This window comes from Lissotriton vulgaris, chromosome 4_1 (genome assembly GCF_964263255.1).
Source record: "Lissotriton vulgaris chromosome 4_1, aLisVul1.2, whole genome shotgun sequence".
NCBI lineage: Eukaryota > Metazoa > Chordata > Amphibia > Caudata > Salamandridae > Lissotriton > Lissotriton vulgaris.
The window spans coordinates 1,262,073,028-1,262,091,057 of NC_141691.1; the positions used below are offsets into that span (position 1 = coordinate 1,262,073,028).

General features: G+C 43.4%; 1 protein-coding gene across 6 annotated transcripts in view; it reads right to left on the bottom strand.

Annotated features, from left to right (window-relative positions):
* Nucleotides 1-18,030, bottom strand: part of LOC147723120 (rho GTPase-activating protein 28-like) — a 1,353,671-nt gene that overhangs the window by 141,762 nt on the left and 1,193,879 nt on the right. For all 6 annotated transcript variants that reach the window (XM_086965471.1, XM_086965470.1, XM_086965472.1 and 3 more), the window contains one exon: nt 1,892-1,969. In XM_086965471.1, coding sequence (XP_086821597.1) covers nt 1,892-1,969 — 78 coding nt within the window. The remainder of the gene's footprint in view (nt 1-1,891; nt 1,970-18,030) is intronic.

The following is an 18,030-nucleotide window of genomic DNA, read 5'->3' on the forward strand; positions in this document are numbered from 1 at the left end:
TTGAACCTGTGACCATGAGGTCAAACAGAAGCTCCTACTGTGGACGCATGAGTCCACTAAGCCACCAGACCCAGCAAACCAGCGTGCTAATCCAGCAGCAACCATGTTAGTGAAGTGTTTTTTTTATACAAAAAGGTACTTTTATTATGAAAATTATAAACATGGTGATGTTAGGGACAGCGGATAAAATGCGTCCAATCAAGAAGGAAAAGAGAACCCAATCAGTAAAAATGTCAAAATAAAAAAAATGAAATTCTGAAGGCCTGGTACACGAAGATTTCACTGTGATTTTCTTTTGTAGTACTGCTGGATTACCATTGGCATTCAAGAGTATTCCAGGAGTTATTGAAGAGCAAGTCACACACATTCATAGCAAATCTTTGTGAATCAGCGCTATTCTGTGGCAATGCAATGAAACTGAACAGGTTAGATGAGAAAACTAGCCCCCGGTGCGGATGGGCTTTTGGTAAGTACAGTAACAGATGCCAAAAAATAAATGTGCATTTTTTTTCCTTTACTTGGAAGGAAAGGTCAATTTAATCCAATCCTTATGTTTCGAACATTAACAAACACCCAGCTGAAAATCTGCCAACCCAACCCAACACGTCATCATAACATGCAATGGTTTTGATAAAGAAAATCTGGATACACTTAGAGGAGTCGTTCACTTTGCTTTGTGTTGGCTAGCTTTAGGGGCAGACTGAGTGGGAATAAATCAAAAGCAGAGGAGCTTTCATCTCAGTGTTTTAAGCGCCACTTAATACTTGAATGCAACATTCCCTACAAGTCTATCCCTGGGGGCCAGTGCAGCAATATAGGCGTGCATCCCGTGAAAAATGGGCCTATGACCAGCAGTTAAAGCGGGCACCCATCAGTCCATCAATAACACGCACATATGTGCGAATGTACACTTAGTGCATGGGCTCGTCTTGTCCTGATTTTCTTTAACTCTGCATTGATAGTGGGCCAGTTTTGGAGCAGTGGGGGCCTTTTTGTTACTGGGGGCTGGCTTTGCAGCAGTGCCATTTCCACGCCGGAAAGGGTATGAGTGGAGCTGGTGCATGCAAACAAACTCTCAAGTTTGTGGCATTTAAAAACTCTCAAGGCATTTTATGACTTGATCCCTCCACTTCCCACCTCTTGAATGGGGTTCTCTAACGCAAAACTGCATCCTGAACATCAGCGGCGGCTCCTAGAGCGGAGGATCGTCCCCCACTGCTCTCCGAGCAGTTAAAAAAGGAACAATAACATGATAATAACGCAATCTTATCATCATTTTATTGCTCCATACTGGCTTAGGTGGAAGGCAGGGCTGGCCAGAGCAGGGGGAGGGGTGGTGGACACTCCCTAAGTGTGCATGATTTTTTGGCTGGCCGTCTTGGGCCGGCCAAACAGTCATGCGCTCTTAACATGATCTACACCAGGCTGTATCGCACAACCTGGATGGAGAACATGCACAGGATCCCAGTCCCTGTCTGAGCACCAAGCCATGGTGGCGCTCAGACCAATCACGATGCTGCTGTCATGCTGGTGACAGCAGCGGTGTGATTGGCTATGGTAGCTTTTGTGGTACCTGCTTCGTCGATGGAGGACTGACGACGGAAGGCAGAGGGCGGCAGTACCCAGGTAAGGTTTTTTTTCATTCCGTTCGCCCCCACTCCTTAACCCCCCTGCCCCGCCCCACCACTCGTTAGCAGCTGCCACTGCTGAACATGGCATTTAATTCCGCAATAGTAAATGCATTTAAAAGTGCCAGGTATTCATACTATAACAAGCAGCACGTTTGCATCCTAGAGTGTTATCCCTTCACATTGAGGATACAGGAATCAGGCTGGTGCCTGCTGCCTTACAGCTATGTCACTGTATACCCCGATGAAGGTGATTACAGTACCTTAACCCTTAATGCTGATCCGGGGACGCGTAATATCCCTTCTGTCTCCAAGCCACTTTCTTCGAGTTTTTGTAAAAGCTGTAATAAGAAGAGAGCATTTTTGTAGATTCCTTTCCAGTGAATTTAGGTAACAATACACAAACATATATGCACGTTTTGTCATAAAATAATGTTTTTAAGGCCCAAGTTTCATAATTATTACCCCAGTTCGATAGATGTCATCCTATAGTTTCAAATTTGTGGCCATGGGATTACTTTTTCGATGCACTGTTCTGCTGTGTCTGCTGGCCAGCTTTTCCTAATGCTACGACTAGGATGAGCCCCCTACATATGGTATTTCCTGTCGCAGATTGAAATTGATAATACACTCTCGCAACTTATTTTACATTTTTATTGAACGGTTGTATACAGTGCTCCTGCACCAGGCAGTATTAGGGTGCGTTACACAATGAGAAGAGGCATACAATAATGACAACTGAGCAGTATTAATTTACGTTTTGAAACAAACAGAAGGCATCAGTAAACCTGAAAAGTGGCGTGCACTTCTGAAGATAAAGCAGGATGTTACACTTGAGGCAGGAAAAGTGCAAACAAGTGGGCAATTAGATGCCAGCATCATGTGGAGTTGGGTCCTACATCGCCAGGAAGAAAATTCTACAAAGATGTTGCGACTTCAGAGGAAGGTTTGAGTTGAGCTTGGGTGGATCTGAATTTTGGCAGTTTAAGGAAGAAGAAACTCCCACTTCAACGACCTATTTATAAACGAAATATTTTGAGCTGCTTGGACCAATATTGTGATTTATTTAGTTGCAGAGCCTTGTGGGTTAATCAACCAATTGTAACTTTGATCTCAAAAAGTGCTGTTATTTAGTAATAATATGAAAGTTGAAATTACATCACATGACGTTTGACTCTAGTGACTTCACTTTCAGTGAAATGGCAACATATTTCCCCCATTTTATGGGCCCTTGTTGTTTAAAGAAATATTTATTGGCAAATCGAAACTGCGCTGATGGAAAACCCATCAAAAGAAAAAAGTAAAAAACGACCACCTGCTAAAACTTGCAAAAGGGAAATAAATATTTACTTTTAAAACTCTAATAGTAACAAAACAAATAACTACCCATAAATAACGCCTTTGACCTCATAACCAGTCTGATGTTTTTAACTTGCATACTTGCTACATTCCTGAATCCTCTCTCTACAACCGCTTACACTGTTCATTTATGTATTTGTTATTTTACTTTCACAGTACCTTTATCAAAAGAGCATTCTACTGGAATACGATTGGGTCATACACAGCAATCGATGCAAGGCGCAATAAAGCTGACAGTCGTGTAGAAAGGGAGCAGAAACCATTAAGAAAGGGAAAGGTAGATTCTTAGTTTGAGATGGAAAAGTGAGGAATGAGAAAAATACTACTGCACAAAGGAGGAAGCTGCAAGGAACAGCAAAAGTGAGGTAGCATGACAGGAATGGAAACAATGCAGCAGGATGAAAGTCCCTGATAGAAGGAATAGAGTGGAAAGGAGTACTAGCTAGAAGGCAAAGAAGGGCTGGAGCAAGATTGAGCCCAGTGGTCTTTATGGAGTGACCTCGTACATATTCAATGATGTCATCAATAATGTAAATAGTTATGTGATATGTAATGTAACTGATGATAGAACTAATCTGTTATATCATCTATAAACTCATGAACACTGTGTACTGGAAGGGGGTATGGTTGACCATAACTGTTGAATATAAATATGGATTAGGTTTCGGATCATAACCATGTTACAGTTTTAGGTGATGATCTTTAGGGTAATGGTCATATTCTTATAAAACTGAAAATAATTTTTGAATAAGGAAGCAGAATTTCCCTTACATAAAGTTTTTTGTAGTTATTGGGTGTTGTACCAAACTACAGAATAATGCTTTTGACAGTGCACAATGGACCTAAAATATAAAAAAGGATGAGTTCAATCCATTAAAAACAAGCATTTAATGAAAGGATATGCTATTAAGAAATTATTTCAAACGTATAAATTAAAAAATTCATGGTTAAGTTACTACATTCAATGACATACATATATATGCTTAAACAATTACACTCGTAGGTCAACAAACAAACCAATAATGGGATTAACATGGAAATGAACATAATTCGAAAAACATTAAAAATACAATATACATTTGGGTGAGGATAGGGTTGATGTAATAGTTGACAATGTAGTGGTATCATTTTTATGTACTTATCTACTCTATGTAGTTGCAGACGATGTAGCGATCCCGATGCAGTTACCCATGATGTAAGGGATGTCATTATAAATCAGAAACTACAAACTTATATAAATCTACTATTACAAAGTGGTGACGATCAATCAGCTTTCTAAGTATGGTGCAGAGATGTGCCCACTGCAAAATCATCAGTTAGGATTCAGCGCGCCTATGAGTGAGTACTGAATCAAATATAAGAGTTGTGAGAGTAGAGCTGCTGAACTATTGAAATGACGATCAACTGATGGCCTTAATTCTCATACGCAATTGTGGTCCACTGACTCCTACACAAATCAGGTACACATGAAGATGTGAGTTACAGCTTTAGCATAGATCACAACCTCTTTACAAGGCTAGGGGTGGGAAATCAATGAAAGGGTGTTCCTGTCACAGCTCCAGGTGTTAGCCTGTGAGGTTCCAATGTTCATTAGGTTTTTCAATGTGCAGTTACATGTGTGTGCCAAGCTTCATTAAGGCCAAAGTTATTTCGATCTCTACATCAAATGTTTTCCTGCAGCATGTGTATCGACAAATTTTCTTGGTTACGTGCATTATGTTTTGGAAGTGACCACAAGACCCAACCCATTGGGTTCACCAAGCAGGCACCCACAACTTAACTGGCCCCTTCTAATGCTAGATTCCAGCACGCACACTCTGTGGTGGCCATTGCCAGTTCACCACTTTTCTTGCACTTGAATTTAAAGAGGAGATCCCTCAAAGCTCCCTCAAAGCATTCAAAGCAATTCTTTTGTTGATGTCACTGCACATATTCATAGGTATCCATCGCTAACTCGTCTATTTTCTCGAATCCAGCATCTATGCATGGTTCCTGCTGTTGAGACCACATATTAATATGTTGAAAAACCTATGCTTTATTTTCTTCTTTCTACTTACCTTTCCTATTTTATGAGATGGGAGAGTCAGGCTGGTTTGCTCCACTCCTGTTCCACTACACTACCGCCAACTGTTTTGCACAATCGCGAACACATTTTTCATTATTTGATTTATTCACCATGTCAAATTCACCATATTTACATAATGCTATTCAATGTATGTAAACACCATCTGGCTAACATCTTTGAGCAATGCCAGCTTTTCTTTGAACTGCAAGCAAATGACGCACACCCACTCCTCTCTAGGAATAGAATCTGGAACCCACCCAGAAATCTCGAACTGCCAGGCACATGTATGAGAATCAGAGGGTTGTTTGCGTCTAAACTGCTCCAAAAAGAGGTGTTTTTACTCTGCAATGGGAGATCAAATCACCTACCCTTTCAGTGTACTCCGTTTGCTAAACCTCGTTCTCAACTATGTAACGTTAAAAACCTGGAGATATGATTGAAATGTGACTCTCCTTCACCCAAAAGGCAACGCCATTTTGAAAAGAATGTATTTTGATTAACATATTCAGAAAACGCATTGCCATGCTGACATAAGAAACAAAAGGTAGGCTGGTGTGTGAGTATGTTGATGCTGACGTGTCTAGATTGTTGCAACAACAAATATATTGCACTCTCCAGGAAAGTACATTGCAAGATGGAAGTGATGCAAACTTGAACAGCCAGACGAGTTGCAGTCCTAAAGATACAACACAGGCCCTTGCTGGTGTCTTTTAAGAAGCTGTACCAGTTACATAAGTGGCCCAGCTTGCAAACACAAAGTCACATGCCTGTGAGTAGCTGCAGACTTCTCATAGATGTGAAAGTTCATTTTTCCTGCAAGCAATCTCAATTCATAGTAGGACCTGCTAGCAGCTGGAAGGCTGAGCTATCAAGTGGTGTCCATCTTGGGGAAGCCCACCTCTTGCACACAAAATCAAAATGCACACATGGTCTGCTTGTGAATGCAGTGGCTCCCATGAGTGACATGTTGGGAGAGACCAACATCTGCTGATTTCTGCAGGCCATTGACCGTCCACCCACTTGGATCATGGAGCACAGATTCATGGATGGGCCTCACAGGGCCTATGCAGGGAAAACAGGATTTTATTTCATACCGTAATTCATAAAATGCAATGTAAATATTTCCACAATTGTCCATGAGTATGTATAATGGGGCCAGATATAGTCATAAGTCACACAACACAATGCAGCAAGGCAACTTGCAGAATGCAGCACATGTTCAAGGAAAAAATAACGAGGAGAATTCAACGTATTTCTGTTTGTTAAACCTCTGCTGGGAACGTGTACCATTTTGACACATTCTCATGTTTTCTAGTTTTAGTAAATCTGGGAATGTGACACAATTGGGTAGATGACTTGGAACGGCCACACTTCCCCCTGGAATGCCTTCCTAATGCAGAGTAACGGAAAGCAGCTACTTGCTTACAATAGATATACAAGCTATGCAGAGCCATGTAAGCTGGCTTTACGTGGCTTAGTAAACATGACTTAAGGGCATGTGTTGCCTTGCATCACTCAATGCAAGCCCTTTGTGAATCTGAGCCTTGGAACACAATTGAGCCATGGTAAATACATGTTGACTATCTGTATTGTGGCTTCTTATGCACAAGTCTTGCAGCAGTTCAAGACGTACCTGTGAAGGTATTCCAAGTGGGGTTCAGAGTAAGGTGCTTCCATTTGTAAATGAGGGTTGACATAGCTCTGCACTCACCCCAGTACTAGGCCCATTATTGGATGCACATTTTGTGCATGGCCCAACCTGTGGTGTATATCCTGTGCTGCACCATTACATATCAATTTGTTCTACTGTAAGTCTGTCTGGCAGTATGACCATGACAATGCGATAATTTACACATTTTAGTGGACTGTCCAAAAGTGCTAGCTTTTGCGGAAACAGTTTTTACGTCCAATTTATTTTAAAATATGGGTCAGTTTCGCTCGCACAAGCAATCGAACTTCTCAATGATATGACAAATTTTGAAATTTCAGTAGCCATTGCAAAGTACATGGCGGGCGAGGAAAGGTTTTACATGGAAAGGGAAATGGATGGTTGAGAGATATGATAAAAGTAGGATAGGTTCCCTGTTAGATAAAGCCTTATGTGTCCTATACTGCTTTAGAAACATATTGTATAATAGTAATTTTTATTGTTTTTAAAAATGTTATGTCATTTTATAAATGTGTGTATGCAATACAGTTTTAATGCCGAGTAAACTAGGGAAAACGTTCATGGAAATTGGATAATTCTATTGGAAGGTATGATGAATTGAGCAAATTTTTAGATGTATTGTAAAGGGTGATTTCTTTATGGGTTTGAAGACCTAATGGTCTAAATAAACGTCATGCTTGACTTGACTTGAGTATGACCATGCACAAAATGCACTTATTTGTTCTTTTGTGCAGACACAGAACAGTGGTAAGATTTCACATAAAGCATTAAAGTGCAGAACAGTGGTAAGATTTCACATAAAGCATTAAAGTGCAGCCCTTTCAATAGGAGGCCAAACCACGCCAAGGAGAGGTAAGGTGACACATATTAGCAACCTACTTCTTCTGAAATCTAGTATGTTTACTTAGATGTTTTGATCCTCATCTGGCAGCCATGGTAAGCAGGAGTGGCCAGGGAGGCTTGCTAAAGTGTGACAGTACGGAAGTAATGAAAAGTTGTTGCATTTTGGTGAAAGGTACAAGACTTGAAAACAGGCTATTCTTTGTAGTCACATCCAGGTTACCATCAGTAATTGTACATTCTACAAAACTGTACGTACCATAGCAAGGCAGGTTTTCTCCTGAGACAGTTTGAAATGGATGATTTTGCCACATAGATGAAATACCGTATTTTCCGGCGTATAAGACGACTTTTTTACCCCTTAAAATGCTTTCGAAAGTCGGGGGTCGTCTTATACGTCGGAAACCAAATTTTTACGAGTGGAAGCAATGCTCCACCGACTTTGAATTTGAAGCAAAGATCAAGTATTGTATTGTATTGTAATTGCATTTATATAGCGCTTACTACCCCTGACGAGGCGTCGAAGCGCTTTTTCGGCGGGTAGCACGCTACTCCGGGACCCACAGAGGATTAGTTTTGAATTAGTATAGTGAAACATGCAAGTACATTTTAAGTGGTGGATATGTTAGTCAGTTATTTGGATTTGGAATGATAGCAGAAGGATAGAGTAGGACAAAGGTTAGTATTTATTTATCGCTCGCTTGTTGACGCATGCTATTCAGGGAGCCTATAAAGGATTAGTGGTGAATTAATATGGTGAAATATGAGGTAATTTCAGTGGTGGATATTAGTGTGTTACTTGGCGTGGGAAGGATAGAGGATGGATAAAAGGGAAGAAAGATTTGCATTCATATAGCACTTGTTACCCCTGATGGATGTTGTAGCGCTTTTTTGGCGAGTAGCACGCCACTCCGGAACCCATAAAGGATTAGTGTTGAAAATTAGTATAGTATGAATATGAAGTAATTTGAGTAGTAGATATGTTATTCAGTTATTTGGGCAGTATATTAGTATAGTTGAATTTGGAACATGGAATTTGAGAAGTGAACATGTTAGTCTGTTAATTTTGATAGAAAAAGGATAGTCAGCACCCACAAACTCTCCAATATGGCCTCTGGGCTCTTGCTTCACTCGCGCGTTCACACTCCCTGTGCCGTAGCAGATTGTGGCACTCTGTTCGGGGCCCACCTCATGCAGTCTGGCGTCTTCTCTCCCAGATACTGATACTCCTTATATTACAATCCCCTCTAGCTGTACTACGGTATTTACCGTATGCGATTTTATATAGTGCGGACTTTACCCGAAGGTGACTGCGCGCTTCACAATAGGACCGTTAATGATACATGAAGAGAAAATTACCAGTACAACAGAACAAATAACAAATACAAACGTTACCGGTACATGAATCAAAAATTGCACATGATTCGAAAATAGTGCACAGTCTCTTACAGTCCCGTAGTGCCGTAGTGCCGATGGGAGAGGGTCTCACGGGGCATTTCGGTATTTTCTCACTGAGAGTTCAGCCTAGAGACACAGCGGCACATGCGTTGATCTGGCGTCTCTCTCTCCTTCCGATGTGGCCATAAACCTCACATTCATCGGAAGGAGAGGAGCGTCAGTACCGTACGTCATCTCCTCAGTTCATGGGCATTGAAAGGGGACTGCAGAAGGTTCCCGCCGGCAATACAGTACCGGTACATAATGTTTGGAAGTGTTGGAAGTCGGGGTAGTCTTATACGGCGAGTATAGCACGAAACCTACATTTTATTAAGAAAAGTAGGGGGTCGTCTTATACGCCGGAATATACGGTAACTGCTTTTCAAGATACAATTAAGACCACACCTATTATGATGCTGCTCCTCATTATATAGGTTTATAGACACGTTATTACTATTGTAAGTATAGTAGTTGCTGTTGTTATTTTTGATGCACCAGCATCTTTCACTGCACTTAGTATTTCAATCACTGTCATATCAGTATGCTGAGCAACTGATTAACTCTTTCAATACACTAGGTTAAATTAAGGAAAGATATTGTTATACTAGGTTTAGAGCGTGCGGTGCTGCAGATTCACACACTGCACACTTCTGCCATCTAATTTAAGGGGCTTGGAATGGCTTTGAGGGAACACATGATTCTTTCCTTCAAACTAACAATGCAACATGACACACATTCCACCTCAGAATCTGTTTTTCCATATGGGTGTATGGGAAAACAGATGGGGATGCTAGGCGTTATTATGTTTCTAAACAGGAGAAAGAGTATGTGATGATAGACTAGGTAATGACTGTTGGACTTCGCCCTTGTTGCAGGGTCATCCCTGAACTTTTTCCCCTCCTCCTGTATTTTGTCAAACCTGTTTTTGTTGGTTTTAGGACTCTGGACACTTTACCACTGCTGATCAGTGCTAAAGTGCATATGCTCTCCCTATTGTAAATTGATGTATGGATTAGTGACTCCATGATTGGCTGATTTGGTTTACTTGTCAGACTCTAGTACAGTGCACTGAGTGTGCCCACGGCTTGTTAATCAAATGCTGCTGGTGGGTTTGCAGCACCGGTTGTGCCACCCGCAGAAGCAGCCTGTAAAAGTGTATCTCAGGTCTGCCATTGCAGAGCCTGTGTGCAGTCTGGTACTGCCATGTTGACTGTGCAAGTGCACCCACTTGCTACTCCCTTTTCTGCATAATATTCACCCCTATGGTTGCCCCAAAGGCAGGGTGAATTGTAGGTAAAAAGTAGGACAAGCTCTGATGTGTGTGGCATGTGTTAATAGTGAATTACATCCATTTTCGTTTTTCACTATAGCAAGGCTACCTGCTTCCCAAAGTCCAGAATGGGCGGGGAACAGCGTTTACAACGCAACTTTTAACACGCAGTACCTTTACCACGCAACTTTTACAATGCAAGTCGTTACGTAGTAACGACATACATCCGAATGGGCAGTTTGATTATTAATTCTTATAATCCTAACTGACTCAGGGAACTAGGTAGAAATTCGAGTTTAGTAGGCATGAACTCAGAATGATAAAATACATCTTTTAGTGGTTTGTTTGAACATTCTATGTTTGAAAATACCACTTTTAGAAAGTCTGTATTTTCTTGTCTACCTATCCAAGCCTGCCTCTGTTACGTTGTGTATTCCTTGTCTGAAGTTTGAGTGACAGGGGCTGGGGGATTCCAGGAGCACAGGGCTGAATAGAGAGATCTGCATGTAGATTGGTGGGAGGAGTTGCACTTGGGACCTGAATAGGGCTGTGCCTTCCCTCCACAATGCTAGCTCTACCTCCTGTGGTGCGTCTGATGTCCCTGCCCTGCACTGTGAAAGGAAAGAAGGTGTCATGTAAACAGAGTGCTCCAGGACTGACCAGAAGTGGTTTGGACTAGGCAAAGGCATCTCTGCCTTTAGAGAACAGAGAGAAACTGTGTATAAAAAGGGGGACCCAGACCCCAGACCTTTAGATCACTTATGGGAAACAAGAAGAAACCTTTGCTGAGGAGAGGAACCAGAGAGACTGAGGAGAGACTATCCCTAAGCGTGGGGGATTTGCCTGCAGTGGTTGCCTGACTGCCAAAGCGAGGAGAAAGGACTTTATGCTACTTTCATTCAACTTGTGAAGTATCTCCAAGGGATTGAGATAGAGCCTGCCTCCTGCTGAAGTCTCAGGGACAACATACTTCACCCACCAGCTCCCCAAGAGTTCTTTGGAAGTGCCTGCAGTTGTGTTGGGCTTTCTGAAGCATGTCGCAAGGAGCTGGAAGCCCGACTCACGAAGAAGTGTGTCGCCGCCGCTGTCGCATCGCTGCCGAAGCGTCTCGCAATGCCGGAGAAGAGGATCAACGTCGCATCAGATGCCACCGCACCATCGGAGAAACGTGTCGCTGCCGCAGCCTCCGTCGTTGTATCGCTGGGAAAGCGTGCTGCTGCTGCAGCTGTAGCATTGTTGCCGAAGCACCTCGCATCGCCGGAGAAGAGGATCGACGTTGCATCAGATGCCGCCACATCACCGGGAAGCGTTTCGCAGGGCCTCATGCGGTTCAGGAGAATCGTTGAGTTGCCGCACGCCCGTTGCGTGTGCCCGCATCATGTTGCATCAAGGAGAAGACGCCATTTTTTGTTTCCTTGCACCGGATCTTCATCGCATCACTGCACTGTGGACCGCATCGCCACGGAAGTGCAGTAATAAACCTCCCCACCCCGAGAAGAACTGGCGCATGCCCTAAGCATCAGTAGGGACCCGACGCATCACCGTTCTTGGGTGTAAGGAACTGACACATCACCTTTCCTCACACACTTTTGTTGTATAGCTTTACGCATCCAAAGGTACATTGAACTTAAAGTGTCGCATTTTACGTCTTAAGAGAACTGACCGAATTCTAACATTTTTAAGTACAGTATTGTGGATTTTTGTAGTTTGTGGTCTTGTGTTAAGACTATATAAAAATACTTATTTTTATACTATAACTTGTGTGGTGTCCATCTGTAGTGTTGTTACTGGGTTACTGTATGTGTTCACAAATGCTTTACACACTGCCTCTGAGATAGGCCTGTCTGCACGTGCGGAGCTACCAAGGGGATGAGCAGGGGTTATTTTAGGAGTGTACCCCCTTACCCTGACTAGACGCAATGGTCCCTATTTAGTCAAAGGTACCAACCTCTGCCAACTAGAGACCCCCAAATCTAACAATGACGAATAAGGTACTGTATTCTGTGAGCTTACATCCAGGAAGGGGGGGACGGGACCACATGCAAATCTACAGTACTACAAACTGTAAACCAAATGCTGCAGGTAAGGAAGGTTTTCATTTGAAGCATATGCTGCTGTAGATCACATGCAGTGCACAGACAGAAAAGTAGTAGTACCCAATACTCTAAAGTAGTGGCTTATAAGCAGCATTGGAAGATGGTTGGAGTAATGTTGTAAGAACAGTTCGCCTGACTTCTGCTTCTTTCTGGCATGAATGTCCAGAAAGTAATGTTTTGTGACTGTGTGGAAAGATGGCCAAGATATTGCCTATGAGAGACTCTCTGGCTCCATTATTCAAGCACAATGTGCAACATGTGTTTAGTTTTAGCAAAACAAACCTCAACGCATTTTACAATCCACTGGGCAAGACCACCCTTTGCGTTTGTTTGCCAAGGTGCAGCAGAGCGCAAGAAGTAAGCGGTTGCTTGTTTTTTCTATTGGTCTTGATACAATCAACGTAGTACATAGTGGCCCATCTTTGCAGCACCAACTGTAGTTGCAGGAAATAGGAAGATATGCCAATAGGCAGATTCAAATAAAAAAGAGAAATGACTTTTGGCAAGAAATTAGGGTGAGTCCTAAGGAAAACTTGATCTTGAGTATTTGTATGAAAGGCTCTTCAACTCACAATGCATGCTCTGTATGCAGTGAAGCTATAGCTACAAGGGAAGTCACTTTGTGGGTTACTTAATGACTGTTGCCGAGTAGGCTGCAAAGTCATTGTCTACTCCTGGGATTTGTTCCGCTAACAAAAATGGTTGATAATAAATAGCTGTAGGAAGCTGGCTATTTAAATGTAATACCAAAAAGAGGTATACTGTGCAAAGAGTCCAAGTATTCCCTTACCAGTGGACAGAGGCTTGCTCTAACAATCTCAAGGTACTCTTCTAGGGGGTAGTGTGGTCGGTCAGCCGTAGGCTTATCAGAAAGGTGTGTTAGACATCTGTTGCACACAAACAGCCAATAAATGATACACACAACTTAATAAGGAGATCCACACCAATTTATACAAATAACACTCATCTTATATACCTTTAGGCACAAGAGCACCAAAATCAGGTAAGTAGCTTGTTAAAATAGCAGGTTTGAAGAAAACAGGATTTAATACTTTAAATCATGATTCAATTCGAACAGCACTGGGGTGGCCGAGTGCAGAGGTGCCTTATAGCGTCTGAGGTGCCTTATAGCGTCCGGTGACCCATTCAAGTCTATGGAGATCGGTTCGTCAGAAAAGATGCTGCAGGCTAGGTGTAGGGGACCAGTCGGGCTAAACCAACAGCGGGGTTCAACTTTTGCAATGCTCGGAAATGCCATTGTCCCTTTTCTCCAGGGGCAAGGAGTGACGGGTGCAGAGGTGTCTTCAGTCATCAGAGTTTCATCACTGGGAGCACTCTCAGTGAGGGGGCCTGCAAATAGAGGCTGCAGGAGGGGGTGGGAAGTCCACAGTGGGCAAGTCCAAAGTGGGCTGTGTCTCTTGAGGGCCGGGGACAACGCTGGCACCATTGGCCCATTTCAGCTTGGGCTAGGAATCACAGGTGCAGTGGTGTTTTGCGTCATTGTGTTTTTGTAGTCCGAAGCACTCAATGTCTTCTTTGGAGGGTAACTGCAGTTTGCAGAGAAGCAGCTCTACTGCTCCCTGGGAGTTCTTGAGTCTTTATTGAAAGTAGGTAGTCCTCCCAGGCTTTGAAAGCACAACAGCTGCAGGACAAGACGTCTTTGGGCAGTTTTGACTGGGAACAGCAGACAGGCCGGTAGGAGTGGTGCCAAGATCAGTAGTCTTCTGCTATTGCGGCACTTCAGTGTCCTTCTTCTTCATAGGTCATCAGTATCTGGGGACTATAATGGCCCACTTCAGCTCAGTCTAGGTGGCTCGGGTGCAGTGGTGCTTTCCAGTGTCCGGTTTTTGAGGTCTTGGAGCTTCAAAGCTCAGTCTTTGGTACCCGCAAGATGCAAGGTAACAGCTCTGCTGTTCCACAGACGTCCCTCAGTCTTTGGGGAAGTGCTGACAGTGCTCCTAGGCTTCAGAGGATCAGCAGCTTGCATGGCAAGATGCACAATTGTCGAGAATATGCGAACATGCCAGAAGTGCTGGTGCCAAGTCAGTTGCTTCTTCTGCAGTTCTTGCTTGCACGTCTCTTCAGCCCTTCTTCATTTGTTTGGCAGGATTTGATTTCATGGTGCCACTGCTCCCCGACCACATCCAGTGGAAGTGAGCATCACCCTGTCCCAGAGATCCTAAATTTGCCATCACCAAGATGGTCACTTCTGAAAAGTTCCATCCACTTCAGGTAGCCCAGTTCAGGTGTGGTACTCATCTGAGGGTGGACACATCTGTCAGGAAGAAATACAATCATCACCCGCCCCGGAACATGCAGAAGGCAGATGAATACGATCAGAGTCATTTAGCAATGAGCTATACAACCTGACTAACGAGAAGGAACTAAGAGGTTTTATATTAAAACTTAAGACAGAGGGAGTGGCAGGTCCAAATGGCCTTCCTAATGCTATCTTTAAGAACGGCCCAGACTTTTGGTCCTCCCATCTCACTCCCCTTTTCAACGAGATCTATACTCAGACCAACGTCCTGGCTTCCTGGAAGGGGAATATTATCCACTCCATATTTAATAAGGGAGAACATCGTAAACCGGGAAACTACAGACTGCTCTCATTGATTGACGTAGAGGCTAAGCTTTACGCTTCTTGCCTGCTTGCCCAGCTTCAAGACTGGATGGAGAAGAAGAACATAATGCCCAAGTTCCAGACGGGTTTTAGGCAAGGGATGGGCACCTCAACCAACCTCGCCATTTTTAATCGAAAAAGCGCAAAAAAAGAAATCTCGGCTATTTGCAAGTTTTGTGGATATCAAATCCGCCTTTGACAGAGTAAGCAGGAGTCACCTCTGGAAGAAACTCAACGCTTGGGGTTTGCCAAGTGCAATGCTCAACGCTATAATTTCCCTGTACACTGATACCTGGGCAAGAGTAAAGCTGGGCGACGGGTTCAGCACAACCTTAAGCATCCATAGGCATCGAGGCTTGAAACAAGGCTGCGTTCTAGCTCCCAGCCTATTTAATCTGTTCCTATCAGACATTGCATCATATATCGAAAAACCCGATTCCCACCCGCCAAACATGGCCAATGAGTCGGTTGCCATCTTAGAATATGCAGATGATATTGTTTTGTTGAGCCAAACTCCTATCGGCGTACAGAGCTCAATAAACAATCTAGCAGCTTACTTGGATCAAGAACAATTGGAGCTACACAAAGAATAAACAAAAATTGCTCGCTTAGTGGATCCCAAAAAAAACAAGTTTAAATGGTCGGCCAAAGGGGCAATCGTGGAAGTGCAGCGCTCATATAAATATCTTGGTGCAATTATTGGGCAGGGCGCATCTCATAAGGAACACAAATTGGCATTAAAAGCAAAAGCTCAATCATTAATTTAAGCATACAGATTACTACGTAAAAAAGTGAACAGCCCGATTTACATTCATTTGTTATAGTTCTGGCCGCACAAATCCAGCCCACCCTGTCCTATGGTTTGGTCCCCTGGTGCGGCAAGGATGCAGACTTACTGAACGAGCTCCAGACAAGGATTTACAAGGCCGTTTTTGACCTGCCGAAATCTGCTTCCCCTTCTCAGGTTCGACTGGAATTTGGCCTTCAGCACCAGAAATTCCGGGGAATGAGCGGCTTTGTTAAACTTTGTCACAAATTCCGCTTCTCTAACCGAGATACCTTGAACAGATTATGCTGGGACGAAATCAAGCACCAGATGAATTGCGAAACACCAAACTCCTGGGGAAGATTCCTGAGAATATGTCTGGCCGAGCTGGAACTTCAAACAGTATGGGAAACCGGGGAAAACAGAGTAAGCTTTGGCAAAGCTGCAAACACCGCAGCTAAAAAAAAATCCTAGCTGGCTGACAAAAAAGCAATCACCAACCGCCGGCACAGGTTGGACAGTCATTAACTCCTACAGATCTCTAAGACCACAAGCATATCTATCTGCCCACTTTAGCTCGCAGCTAAAAAAGAGCTTTATATACTTTCGATTGGGTGTGCACGACTCAAAAGACCTGTATCCATCGTGGAAAAAGTCCTTTCAGTCTGTGAATTGTTGATTATGTGGTTTTAAACAAGAATCCTTAGCCCACTTATTATGTGCCTGTCCAGCAGTCCTGGACCAGAGGAGACACCATTTAAAATTCATCTTCAATGATCTGAACATTCGTTCAAGCAGGCAAGCGGTGATATGCTGGCTGGAGGGTACGTCCATCATCCTGGCCTGCCGGGGGGTCAAATATATGACAATGGTTAGTAGACTTTTACGGCAAGCTGATGGAGAGCAAACAAAATAAGCTGGATTTACGCAGTCATGCAACAGTTGATTTTTCATATTAATAAGCGGACAGAATGCTAACCCATAATATGACCCTGCCCAGCTGTTGGTCTAAAAAAAAAAAAAAAAAAAGACAGTCCAGAATATTACAGTTGAGCATTGGGGCTTCATTAAAATTATCGTCTTCCTTAAGGGGTCCATACACTTTTAATTATTTTGTTCTAAGTTTTAAATTGTAGCCCCTACAGGTGTTGTATCACGTTGCCTAATTGACAGCCCGTCTTGTGCGCTTCTATTCAGGAGACGGGGAGGGACTACACCAAATGAGTCAAAGAGCAATAAGGGTTTTAAGCCAGTAGACTGCTGCTGAAAGTAGGAACATCTATACAATTGTTTTAACGAAAAGTATTTTGTATTTTAGCACCTTAATTATGGTATTGTGTAAAAATCAGGTGCCTTTTTAATTAGGACTGTAATGATACCTTTTCTAAATTCTTTTTTTTTTATTATCTATTGCGGGGGGGAATTGTAATGATTTTAATTAGTCAAGCAAAAAAGAATGAACTGATCTGAACTGTCTTGCCTAGCTAATTTTCCCACCTGTCAATGTGCCAAAGTGTTCTGGACAAAGCGGATCGGTTTCTCCTTTAGTGAGAGAAGCCAGAGTCGCATACCAAAGGGGGTGGACCCCTTTGAAGTGCTGCAGCCCTCGAATGGTAATCTGCAGGTCACCCTGTAGGCAGGGGTGCAAAGGCATTGTTTATGTCCCCTTGAGAGCAAAGCCCCTCACCCATCTCTGGTAGTAGGCTGCAAAAAACCAGTCAGTCATTACACCAGTAACTGGTAGGTTTTCAGGGGGCACCTCTAAGGTGCCCTCTGGGTGCATCTATCACTAAGTCCGACACTGGCATCAGTATGGGTTTATTGACACAGGATTTTCAATAGCAAACAACCCTATTTTCAGTGAAGCCATCATGTAGCTGGGGAACTCATTTTCAACAGTGTCCATCACATGTTTAGGTCTCGCGACCTATCAATGCGCGCAAGCGCATTGAGCGGAGCGAGAATTCATGTCGGCAAAATCGTCTTCAAACCAAGGGCTTTCAGCCCCGCGGTTTTCTTGCAGTTCACGTGAATCACGTGAGCAAACATGCACGCGCATTCACGGCCAGGGCTTCTCCTCCCTTAATTATTCATGGCCGGCCGCAGGCCGGCCGCTCACAGCACATCAAAGGGCTTCGCCCAGCATGCGCTCTGCGGCTTCTCCTCCCCTATGCCCCCAGGCCGTGTTCCCTCCCCTGCTACCCCATCCTCACTCATCCCTCGAACCCCCTCCTCCTTCAGGTCCCCACCATTTGCTTTTGCTTTAAATTTCCCTTT